General features: G+C 40.4%; 1 protein-coding gene across 2 annotated transcripts in view; it reads right to left on the reverse strand.

Annotated features, from left to right (window-relative positions):
- The window catches only part of LOC124614128 (RING finger protein 10), a 101,368-nt gene that overhangs the window by 19,021 nt on the left and 68,962 nt on the right, over positions 1-13,385 (reverse strand). For both annotated transcript variants that reach the window (XM_047142919.1, XM_047142920.1), the window contains 2 exons: positions 6,908-7,153; positions 4,159-4,339 (listed from right to left, as the gene is read on the reverse strand). In XM_047142919.1, coding sequence (XP_046998875.1) covers positions 4,159-4,339; positions 6,908-7,153 — 427 coding nt within the window. The remainder of the gene's footprint in view (positions 1-4,158; positions 4,340-6,907; positions 7,154-13,385) is intronic.

The following is a 13,385-nucleotide window of genomic DNA, read 5'->3' on the forward strand; positions in this document are numbered from 1 at the left end:
GGCTACACTCCATACAAATACTTTCAGAAACGACTTCCTGACACTTAAATCATTAATCGATGTTAACAAATTTCTCTTCTTCAGAAACGATTTCCTTGCCATTGCCAGTCTACATTTTATATCCTCTCTACTTCGACCATCATCAGTTATTTTACTCCCTAAATAGCAAAACTCCTTTACTACTTTAAGTGTCTCATTTCCTAATCTAACTCCCTCAGCATCACCCGATTTAATTTGACTACATTCCATTATCCTCGTTTTGCTTTTGTTGATGTTCATCTTATATCCTCCTTTCAAGACACTGTCCATTCCGTTCAACTGCTCTTCCCAGTCCTTTGCTGTCTCTGACAGAATTACAATGTCATCGGCGAACCTCAACGTTTTTACTTCTCCATGAATTTTAATACCTACTCCGAATTTTTCTTTTGTTTCCTTTACTGCTTGGTCAATATACAGATTGAATAACATCGGGGAGAGGCTACAACCCTGTCTCACTCCTTTCCCAACCACTGCTTCCCTTTCATGCCCCTCGACTCTTATAACTGCCATCTGGTTTCTGTACAAATTGTAAATAGCCTTTCGCTCCCTGTATTTTACCCCTGCCACCTTCAGAATTTGAAAGAGAGTATTCCAGTCAACATTGTCAAAAGCTTTCTCTAAGTCTACAAATGCTAGAAACATAGGTTTGCCTTTTCTTAATCTTTCTTCTAAGATAAGTCTTAAGGTCAGTATTGCCTCACATGTTCCAACATTTCTACGGAATCCAAACTGATCTTCCCCGAGGTCCGCTTCTACCAGTTTTTCCATTTGTCTGTAAAGAATTCGCGTTAGTATTTTGCAGCTGTGACTTATTAAACTGATAGTTCGGTAATTTTCACATCTGTCAACACCTGCTTTCTTTGGGATTGGAATTATTATATTCTTCTTGAAGTCTGAGGGTATTTCGCCTGTCTCATACATCTTGCTCACCAGATGGTAGAGTTTTGTCAGGACTGGCTCTCCCAAGGCCATCAGTAGTTCTAATGGAATGTTGTCTACTCCCGGGGCCTTGTTTCGACTTAGGTCTTTCAGTGCTCTGTCAAACTTTTCACGCAGTATCATATCTCCCATTTCATCTTCATCTACATCCTCTTCCATTTCCATAATATTGTCCTCAAGTACATCGCCCTTGTATAGACCCTCTACATACTCCTTCCACCTTTCTGCCTTCCCTTCTTTGCTTAGAACTGGGTTTCCATCTGAGTTCTTGATATTCATACAAGTGGTTCTCTTCTCTCCAAAGGTCTCTTTAATTTTCCTGTAGGCAGTATCTATCTTACCCCCAGTGAGACAAGCCTCTACATCCTTACATTTGTCCTCTAGCCATCCCTGCTTAGCCATTTTGTACTTCCTGTCGATCTCATTTTTGAGACGTTTGTATTCCTTTTTGCCTGCTTCATTTACTGCATTTTTATATTTTCTCCTTTCATCAATTAAATTCAATATTTCTTCTGTTACCCAAGGATTTCTATTAGCCCTCATCTTTTTACCTACTTGATCGTCTGCTGCTTTCACTACTTCATCCCTCAGAGCTACCCATTCTTCTTCTACTGTATTTCTTTCCCCCATTCCTGTCAATTGTTCCCTTATGCTCTCCCTGAAACACTCTACAACCTCTCGTTCTTTCAGTTTATCCAGGTCCCATTTCCTTAAATTCCCACCTTTTTGCAGTTTCTTCAGCTTCAATCTGCAGTTCATAACCAAGAGATTGTGGTCAGAATCCATATCTGCCCCTGGAAATGTCTTACAATTTAAAACCTGGTTCCTAAATCTCTGTCTTACCATTATATAATCTATCTCATACCTTTTAGTATCTCCAGGATTCTTCCAGGTATACAACCTTCTTTTATGATTCTTGAACCAAGTGTTAGCTATGATTAAGTTATGTTCTGTGCAAAATTCTACAAGGCGGCTTCCTCTTTCATTTCTTCCCCCCAATCCATATTCATCTACTATGTTTCTTTCTCTCCCTTTTCCTACTGACGAATTCCAGTCACCCATGACTATTAAATTTTCGTCTCCCTTCACTACCTGAATAATTTCTTTTATCTCGTCATACATTTCATCAATTTCTTCATCATCTGCAGATCTAGTTGGCATATAAACTTGTGCTACTGTAGTAGGCATGGGCTTAGTGTCTATCTTACCCACAATAATGCGTTCACTATGCTGTTTGTAGTAGCCTACCTGCATTCCTATTTTCTTATTCATTATTAAACCTACTCCTGCATTACCCCTATTTGATTTTGTATTTATAACCCTGTATTCACCTGACCAAAAGTCTCGTTCCTCCTGCCACCGAACTTCACTAATTCCCACTATATCTAACTTTAACCTATCCATTTCCCTTTTTCAATTTTCTAACCTACCTGCCCGATTAAGGGATCTGACATTCCACACTCCGATCCGTAGAACGCCAGTTTTCTTTCTCCTGATAACGACGTCCTCTTGAGTAGTCCCCGCCCGGAGATCCGAATGGGGGACTATTTTACCTCCGGAATATTTTACCCAAGAGGACGCCATCATCATTTAATCATACAGTAAAGCTGCATGTCCTCGGGAAAAATTACGGCTGTAGTTTCCCCTTGCTTTCAGCCGTTCGCAGTACCAGCACAGCAAGGCCGTTTTGGTTAATGTTACAAGGCCAAATCAGTCAATCATCCAGACTGTTGCCCCTGCAACTACTGAAAAGGCTGCTGCCCTTCAGGAACCACATGTTTGTCTGGCCTCTCAACAGATACCCCTCCGTTGTGGTTGCACCTATGGTACGGCCATCTGTGTCGCTGAGGCACGCAAGCCTCCCCACCAACGGCAAGGTCCATGGTTCATGGGGGGGGGGGGGGGGGGGAGAAATAATGTATGCAGCTGAAACTATCTTCAAAACAACTAATACAGCATAAATTGACAGAATACTACAAATAGAAAGAAGAATAATTAGGACATGTATAAATAAACAGTATAAAATAAATGGACATTGGAGAATAGCATCAAATGAAACAGTAAATAAGGAAATAGAACCAGTCATGAGCACAATCAGGAAGAAACACATCTTATTCTTTGGACATCTGATGAGAACTCCAGAAAACAGAATTAGTAAAAAAATAACACAAAAATTGTGGAATAGCAAGAGCGACATTAAATGGATCACAGAAATTAAGGAAGATATAAAAGAACTCCAAATTACAGTAGATGACCTAAAAAACAAGACAGGGAAAACCATAATACTGCAAGACCTGCAAACCAGACTACAAATGAAAATCAATAAAAGACGTACAGGAAGAGCGGTCTCAGATGAAGAAAAAAAAGAAAATATCTGAAAGAATGAAGAAATATTGGGCAGACAGAAGAGCAAAACACCTTTCATATAAGAATAGACTAATAATTATATTACCTGAATATCATATTAAGTTATTGTTGAGCCAAATTGTATCCCTGTGTAACAACTTGTTTACAACTTTGTATTTTTGACTAGAGTGGTCCAATGAAGGCCATAAAATAAATAATAATAAAAGTTATCATTACAACAATGTACATATTTTATTTTGGCATGCAACACCAGGGGATTATTATTTTACAAACAGTAGATCATACGCAAATAAAGAATATGCTGACTGAACTTATTGTGGCATGGCTCTTTGTCCAATAAAATTGGTACACATCACCTTGTGTAGCTACTTAGAACAGCAATGCTGTAAGACAAACTAAATTAAATGTAGTGAAGACAGCAATAAAGCTATAGTTTTTTTCCTTGAATGGAAAGGGCACTTAAACACAAGATATAGAACATTTGCAATTGACAATGATAATATGAGAAACAGACACAATGGAATAAAAGACTGTTAGCCAGAGGCACCAAAGACAAAAATGCATCAAATGCATCAACACATTCTATATTTGCATACAGGTATTCAAAGATAATCTGCCCAAGAAACTACACTACACAACACTTAATACCATGATTTTTATAATAATCAGTAGCTTTAACAGTTTAGTTCTGTTTTGAAATGCAAATTACTGATGGTTTTTGACTGCATGCTAATGCATCGTCATCAATTAACTACGCAAGAAAATTCTGTGTGTGCACCACTGAGTATAAAGAATAATTCTAAATTGACTAACCTTGATAGAAATAAAAGTATTTTTGTGACGCCTGTGTTGATGGGCTCTCAAGATTTTCAACTGTAATATTTGCGGACTCACTCTCTTCACTGCAGAAACTTTCACAGCGTTTTCGAGCAGCAATTTCTTCCACTGCTTCAACTGCTGTTGCTGCCGCTGCCGCTGCCACTGCCACTGGAAGCTACAGGGGGGAAATTAACATGTAAACATGAGTTCAAAGTAGTTGCCAGTAAAAGTCTCCCAATTCCTTGTTTAATTATTTCATCAACATTTGATAATGTTTCCCCATTCACACTCCACAGTCAGAAAGTAATTCTTTACGCAAATTCATACTATTTCTATGTTAAACCCTAGCAAAGTTACATTTGAAAGATTTTATTGAAATTTATTATATTATTGTCAACAGGTTTAGTAACTATTCAAATAGTAAATAATACAAAGAATGTAGCAGTTGAATTTACAATGAAATGAGGCTATACAGTGATCAGGCAGAACATTATGCCCCCTACCTAATAGCCGATATGCCCACCTTTAGCACATATAACAATGGTGACACGCCGTGGCACGGGCGCAATGAGACAATGGTAGGTCGCTGGATGAATTTGACAAATCTGCGCACACAGGTCAGCTAATACCCATAAATTTCAGGGTAGAGGGTGGTTAGCTCTGACGCCACATTTAATCACATCCCAGATGTGTGTGCATGGGTTCAGATCTGGCAAGTCAGTGGGGGGTGGAGTGGAGTGGGAGGCGGCCAACAGAAAAAATTCCTGACAAACGGAATTACTTTTTGATGTGGAAGACTAGACATCAATAAGAACAAATCTATCTTATTGTGCTCCAACCTCACATCCAAGGTAACGAAGTATCTAAGTATGATGGGTGAGGCACCTTTCTTGATATTCTTACAACAACTGGTTTTAAACTTTCTATTTACTGCAAGCCTCTAAATTTTCATGGTATGCTGTGTATTTCAATTGACAATGGAATTCTTTCCTCAATATTCAGGCTGACAACTATACTACGATTAAAATTACTTTGTGATCGGTAGTTCAGTGAGTTTAGTGGTACGAGCCAGCCACCATCCAATCTTAATTCTTTCTCAAGTGCCAAGTGGTTGCTGAAATACCTGTTTTGTATGTATGTGTTGTCTCTTGTGAAGTGTTGCCGGCTGCACAAAGGCAACACTGCCCCCCTCCCCGCTGCACTCTGTCAATTGCACAGTAATTTTAATTGGAGTATAGGCAGTGATTTTCCAGCAAATTTTAAAACTGGAGATTTCTAGGGCACATTGCTACATTTATTTTGGAAACTGGCTTGGTGGGACATGGACATAGGTCTCTGCTGGAGGACTGTCTTCTGTCAAACGGAACCCCTCTAGAGTTAATACTCAGAAGTATAAAATTAATCTTTGCTGGACAAGACAAGGTGTACATTTTGTCCATATAAACCAATCAAAGTAATGATGAGTCCCATGACTTATCTGATTGAAGGCTGCAGTACGGATTAATAAGGTCCTGTGCCAAACTTATTCAACAGACTCCTCAGTAATTAAGAACCAAAAGGATACTGTTGAAGGCACGATTTTTATGTCAGACTAACTCATGGAATGCAATGCAATATGGTAAGACTCGATACTGCAATGCTTGTGTTATGAAATATCCAGTGGATATGTAGTACTCAACTAGAACTCACTACTGGACTGTGAAAGATCAGTGTGACCTGATCATGTTCAATGCATCTTTCATGCATGGTGTGCGTGTTCTGGAAAATGTTGGCTTTGTCACATTGATACAGGATTTCTATAAATGCCAGCTTTCTGCCAACCCAGGCCATTGTTTGTCAAGTCAACAAGGGTGCCACTGTAAGGTGGCTGAAAAACTGCTTTAACATAATGCTTTTTTTTAAGGCTACGCGTGATTTTGATTAAGTATGTTTACAATATTTAAAAAACTATGAATGTGTGCTGTCATTCAATACCATTCTCACGGTGGTTTCACGGGGATTACTGAAATATTCATTAAATGTGGGAATGTCTTGAAAAAGGATTTTTAAATATAGGGTTTTACTGTATATTTAAGATGGCCAATGGAGTTTATGACCTTCCAGATTCCATGAACTATTGATCCAGGGAAACTGGTAATTTCAATGCTGTGATGAAAGTGATTGCAAGCAGTGAAGACAGAATTCAAGCTGAAACGATTATTAAGTAAGCAAAAAATTGGAGACTACTTAATGTATACAACATTATAACAGCGAAGAGCATATCTGACTCCAGCTTCACCAGAAGCATTTATTAAATATCTGTGACAGTTTCTACATTTTGCTTTTATGTTGTTGCAATCTTTCAATTGAAAATAAATAAATACCATTTCAAAGTATTGCAAGAAATTCCTGAAGGGCTGAGATTCTCAAGAGCCTACATATGAGCCAAAATGAGAAATGTAAGTTATAAAAATAGAAGCAAAGTGTGTTCACTTAAAATTTCCAGCTACTGAAGTAATTTGTCAACTCTTTATTCCTTTAGAAGTCGACTGAAACTATCTTGAACATTTTCAATTGTGGAGGGGGGAGAACTCAAGATAGGTGGTGGCATCTGGACGGCCAATCAAGTAGCACTGCTTTTCACATGCATGACATTAAAAGAAAATAGCCCTTGTTTAACGCAAATTTGAGAAATTGTCTGTACCACTAGTGACACAAATTAATTTTCAACATATTTAATATCTATGTAGGATTAAACTGATACCTTCATTTCCACATCTGCTGTGTGCACTTGCAAATCAGGATGCGCAGGTTCCACAGTCGACAGTGTTTCGGGCAGTAGAGCTGCTGCTCCCAATTCCAGTAATTTGTTATCTTCACAAATGGTTGGTATTTTTCTCTGGCTCAATAAATCAATAGCTTGCTGGATGAAACAAGTTTCCGGCTGGGACTCGTCATCTGCTAGTTGTACCTCTAACTCACAGCGTTCACGTTCTATTATTGACAGTACCTGGATGAAAACAATAGCACAATTTTCTGCATACTGGTTTATATCTGAAGCAGTGCTTTTGTTACAGTGTTTTAACTGCATTTAATACATTCAAATTAACAACTGATTGATGCATGAAAGTCTACAGTGATTTGTTTCCATGGTTACGGTGATTACTGATGGACGAGCTAAAACAGAACTTTATTTGTGCAAACATACAAAAAGGTTTACATTCATTATCTAGACCTTACAGAATTAGACAACTTTGGTACATTACTTTTGTAAACAAAAGCCAAACTCCCTATATGAAGGATTAAAAAAATATATATCTTTGTATAACTATTAACAATATAAGGAAAAAGACAGACTGCTAAAGAGTATAAGGAAAAGGATAAACTGCTAGTAAATGTAAAGATGACGTGAAGTTGTGGAGAGGCACAAAACAACAGACATTTAGTTTTTGGCCAAAGCCTTCGTCGTCACAGAAAACACCAGCACACTTACTCACACAACCCAGCACACCTCACACATACTTAACTGCCCCACCTCCGGCAGCACGTAAGGGAATGCAAATGTCACGTTAAACAAAAGCAGCAATCTAGAGAGAGCAGGAAAGGGATAGCAGGACACACGTGGAGGGAGGACTCAATGGAGCATGACAAGACTGCCACCAAGTGCAGCATCGGGAGGTGGTGATTCAGAGGAGCAGGAGACCTCAGATAGTGGAAAACAAGAAAGGGGAAGAATGGGGAAGGAAAGATGGGCATTGGAAGGGGGCACCACACAGCTAGGGTGAGGGGATGTAAATGAGAAGGTGATGGGACATAGAGGGGCAGAAACAGTTGGGCAGGGGCTGTGAGGACAGTAGGTTACCGTATGTTGGGGTTGGGATAATTTCGGGAGCAGAGAATGTGTTGTGGGGATAACTCCCATTTGTGCAGTTCTGAGAAGCTGGTGGTGGAGGAGAGAATCCAGATGAACCAGGCTGTGCAGCCATTGAAATCATGCATGTTATTTTCTGCTGCATATGTGCCACAAAGTGGTCTACTTTGCTTTTGGTCACAGTTTGGCAGCAGCCATTCGCCCCAGTAGACAGCTGTTTGGTACGCATACAAATATAAAAAGTTGTGTATTGATAGCAGCAGAGCTGGTATATGACATGATTGCTTTCACAGATGGCCCCATCTCTGATGGGCCAGGATAAGCCGGTGACAGGACTGGAATAGCAAGTGTTAGGTGAGTGTATTGGGCTGGTCTTACACTTGTGTCTTCCATAGGGACTAGGAGTGGCATAGGAATAGAGGTTGGATGGGTGACAGAATACCACTTTAGGAGTGGTGGGGGAATGATCTTGGGTAGGATGTCCTGAATCAATGATAATCAAAGCTCTGATGAAAGATGCGGTTCAGTTGTTCCAGTCCGGCATGGTACTGGGTGACGAAGTGGACACTACTTTGTTGCTGGTTTTTCAGGATGATGGGAGGATTGTGGGTACGTGAGAAAATGGCACAGGAGCTCTTTTTGTACACTAAGTTTGAGGAATAGTGCCTGCCTGTGAAGATCTTGGTGAGAACTTCAGTACACTTGGCAAGGATGTTCTTGTCACTGAGAGACCATGGTTCCCCACACAATAACATCTGCATCACCAAAATGATCCTGTTCGATAATACTGGACATACCCTCATATGGTGATGTTGAGATGTGGTATCCATAATGCATGCAGGACCATTGTCAAACGTGATCGTTCCAGTGATCCAGTTGTTGAGGTGTGGGGAGGCATGATGTGTCATGGGTGTACGAATCTCAAAATTATGGAACACAGTACACGTATCAGTCAATGTTATTGTGACACTGTACTCCCTCCCCACGTGCATGTTTTCAGGGGTGCATCTGACCCTGCCATCATTTTTGTGGGTGACAGTGCACGACCATATTTAACAACATAGGTGAAGCAGCTCTTGGAAAAGAGGTTATTTGGTAAGTGGACTGGCTTACGATCTCACTGATTGCATGTGAGAGGCATTCTGGGGACATATTGCAGCATGTCCACATGCACCAACGACAATCCGGTAATTTGTCAACGGCACTGCTAGAGGAATGAAATTCCCTATCACAAGAACTCTTACTGACCTTTAGGTCAGTGTGGGAGCAAATTGCAGAGCATGCATTGTAATTAGTGGTGATCACACACACTATTAATAACCATCCCCTGCCTTTTGTAAGGTCCAGGGGACCATTCTCAATGGATTGCCATGGTCATTAAAGAAAACAGTCTTTCTAATGAAACACAAATGAAGGAAACGGCAGGTGATAATTTTTAGCACTATGGCATCAAAGTATGCAAAACTTTTGTGCGGAAATTTTGAATTGTATGTTTAGATATTAATAATTTCCTACTTGCATATAGATGTTGGAGATTGGTAGATTTTATAAGTAGTAACTTACCTGTTGAGTTACTAATGAAGTGCTGAATATACCTCAAAGAATTATTGCAGTTACAAAATGGTTGAAAAATTATGTTCCTCAACTTTGACATCAAAGAAAATGGAAATAATGAATGATATCACTAAAAGTTTAGTGCTGGATTGAGCACAAAAAGTTTTGCACCTGATACAGATATCTCCTTTGGGCCCTACTTGTTCCAATTTTAAGCCATCTTTGATGCAGTTGGCATAAAAAACTGCTTAAAATTTAAACAGGAGTCTCACTTTAATAGATCTCTCTTATGCTTATAATACTGTCAGCCACCAGTCACTGTTCATTAAATTTTGTAACATGACTAACGACTTTTGAATGACAAAATTAGCAGAATGTCTCCTTCAAAACAGACAATTTTGTGTGACAATAAAAATGAGCAGTAGCCACTGAAGAAGGCAAAGGAATGGCCCACCCTACGGCAGTGTCCTGGCACCAATTTTATATCACATCCATACAAACAACCAGCCTATAAAAGCTGAGGCGAGACAGTTTATTATGTGCCAACAGTACTCTCGTGGCCACCCAAGGAAGTGGAAGGGAAACTGACGTTGACTCTCAAAGAGTTAGGGGTGTACTAGGGCGAGAATTCCCTCAAGCCAGATTCCCACAAAAAAATGTGTGCCTTTCATGATAGAAACAATGCACAAAAACAGTGAGTGGATGTGGTAAGGGCAGTAGTTGAAACCACGATTGATCACTCACTGAAATATTCGGGTATCCAACTTGACCAATCTGACATTTGACAATATCTGTCAAAACATTACGGGAAAAGCATGTACGACAAATGATGATATCTGAAAACTGAACACCATGAACTGGATAGCTAAAATTTTCAGAACATATGCTCTTGTGGAGATTGGAAAAGGGAATTGCAGAGGAGCAGGGAAGGGGAAAGACTGGCAGTTTTGTTGGCAGACGCCAACATGCAATGCGGGTGAGGGGACATGAACAGGGAGGAGGATATAAGGCAAAGGTGTCAAAAATTGTTTTTGCAGGGTGTGGGTACAGTAGGTTGCCATCACACAAGGCTGAGATAGTTTTGGGAGTGGAGAATGTGGTGTAAGGATAACTCGCATCCGCGGAGTTCTGGAAAGCCTGTGGTGGAGGTGAAAACCTAGATGGGCCCAAGTTCTGAAGTACCCATTGATATCAAGCATATTACGTTCAGCTCCATGTTGTGTCACAGGGTGGTCTACCACGCTCTTGGCCACAGTTCGGCAGTGGCGGTAGCCATTCATCCTTGTTGACAGCTGGTTGGTAGTCACACCAACATGAAAAGCTGTACAATGATCGCAGGAGAGCTGGTATATGATTTTGTTGCTTTAACAGTTGGTCTGGCCTCTGATCTGGTAGGATTCCTATGGCAGATGCTTGGGATTGGAAGTGGCATACGAATGAAATAGGATGTTGGGGTGGTTGGGTAGGCAGCAAACACCTCTTTAGGATGGGTGAAAACACTCTTGGGTAATCAAAGCCCTGATGAAGAATGTGGTTTATTCGTTTCAGTAGGGTGTGGTATTGAGAGGTGAAGAGGGCTCTCCTTTGTATCTGGTTTTTGGGGTTGGTGATAGGATTGGGGGCATGTGGGGAAATGGCCCAGAAGATCTGTTCATGGACAAGGTCTGGGAGGTAGTGTCTGTGAAAACCTTAGTGAGGCCTTCAGCATTCTGGGCAAGGAAGTTGTTCTCACTGCAGATACGTCATCCCTGGTTGTGCAGGCTGTATGGTACAGGTTTTTAGGTGTGGAATGGATGACAGCTGTAAAAATGCAGGTACTATTGATGGTTTGTACGTTTATGTGGACGGAGGTTTAGATGGAGTCATCAGAGAGGAGGTGCTGACTGTCCAGGAAAGTTGCATACAAGGTGGAGGAGGACCAGGTGAAGCAGAAGGAAGAAGAGGTGTTGAAGTTCTGGAGGAATGAGGATTGTGTGTCTTCGCCCTGGGTCCAGATCATGTAGATATCATCAGTGTATACCTGATCAAGACGAGGGATTTAGTGGTTTGGGAGGCTAGAAACGTCTCTTCTAGATACAAAATTGTCAAGGATTTTGGGCCACTTGTTGACAAACTGCCTGTTTGCTTCTGTCTCAGGTTCTTAGGCTGACAGTTGTTTGGCGATTCTGCTGAACTTTTGACAGCACAAGTGGCTGGCATTGTCAGTGCTTCACCCTCCATTGCTGGAAGCCATAAGCAGTTTCTCCTCTAGACAGCCCATAAACAGGTTGACATACGAAGGTGCCATGTGGGTGTCCACAGCTGTGTTCTGGATTTGTGTGTGTATCTTTCCTTCAAAGGAGGAGAACTTTTGTGTGAGGTTGAAGTTAGTCAGGTGTATGTGGAATGAGGTAGTAGGTTTGGAGTCTGAAAGGCATCGGGAAAGGTAGTGTTCAGTAGCAGCAAGACTATGGACATGAGAGATGTTGGTGTATAGGGAAGTGGCGTGAACAGTGACAAGTAGGTATCCAAGAGGTAAAGGGGTGGGGATGGTGGAGAGCCAGTGAAGGAAACTGTTGGTAATTTTGATGTGGGAGGCTAGGTTGTGGGCACTTGGTAAGAGGTGTTTGTAAATGAGGGGCGAAAATCTTTCAGTGAGGGTACTGTAATCAGCTACAAAGGGTCGTCCAGGATTGTTGGGTTTGTTGATTTTGGGGAGCATGTAGAAGGTGAATATGCAGGCTACCATAAGGATGACGAGGGAAATAGATTCAGGGGAGAAACTCTGAGAAGGGCCTAAGGCTTTAATCAAGTATTGGAGGTTATGTTGGACTTCTAGGAAAGCATCACTCTGGCAGAGTTACGTTAACAAGCAACAGCTACATCTTTCGGAGTAAATATGGTACAATGAAAGATAGCGCAGTGCCAATGTCGGCCAGTATTCTCCGTCTCTGCACAGAACACATAATCACGCAGCCAGCTTCTCACTTGCATGTGAATGACCAATTCAGCCAAACTCAAAATATTTTACGTAGATTGTTGTGTGCATAAACAACTAAATTCATGGCAAAAGTTTGACTGGTTAGTTAAACAAATAGATAAATATAGAATTACAGTAAAACTGTTTTGTATTGCTTTATACAAAATGAAGTTTTTAAAACGGTGGTTGGTGAGGTTTTAGTATATTTCCAAACTTGCCTTCTTTATCTTACCGAGAAGGCCTACAGAACCAACCAAATCATTTTTGTACCAGAAAAGCTGCTCTTTTCAATAAAACAAAAATTAAGAAAATAGATCATATTTAGAAATACAAGATCAAAGCTTACACAAAATTTAAGTGAAACTTATATAACCCCCCCCCCCCCCCCCCCCTCCCAACGTTGACAGCACGTAGCACAGAACCTTGGAATTTTAACAGTGTGTTGAAGAGAAAAAGCTTTTCATCTGATCCAAACATCTCCCCTATATTACTAGTAGTTTCAATTTTAAACCATCTTAAATTTGGCCAAGGCTTTCGAAGAACTATCTCAACATTTTACTGGTCCCCACAGAAAACCTTTAATTTTTGTATTTTTCAGTTAAAATGTAACCCAATTTTGTTTCATTTTATAAGGAATATCTGTGAAAAATTACTGTAATTGGAGACGATTCCCTATTACTTTCTCCCCTCTACAGTAGTCCATTTGAATGAATTTACTACGAGAGTCAAACCGTCAGTATAAATCACCACAGAAATATAAATTTGATGAAGAATTAGCAGACTATATTTCTGTATTTACTTCGGTGGGATGCAGCCAAACTGATATTTCAACAGTACGCTTATTGTGAACACCACGTC

This window comes from Schistocerca americana, chromosome 1 (assembly GCF_021461395.2).
Source record: "Schistocerca americana isolate TAMUIC-IGC-003095 chromosome 1, iqSchAmer2.1, whole genome shotgun sequence".
Lineage (NCBI taxonomy): Eukaryota > Metazoa > Arthropoda > Insecta > Orthoptera > Acrididae > Schistocerca > Schistocerca americana.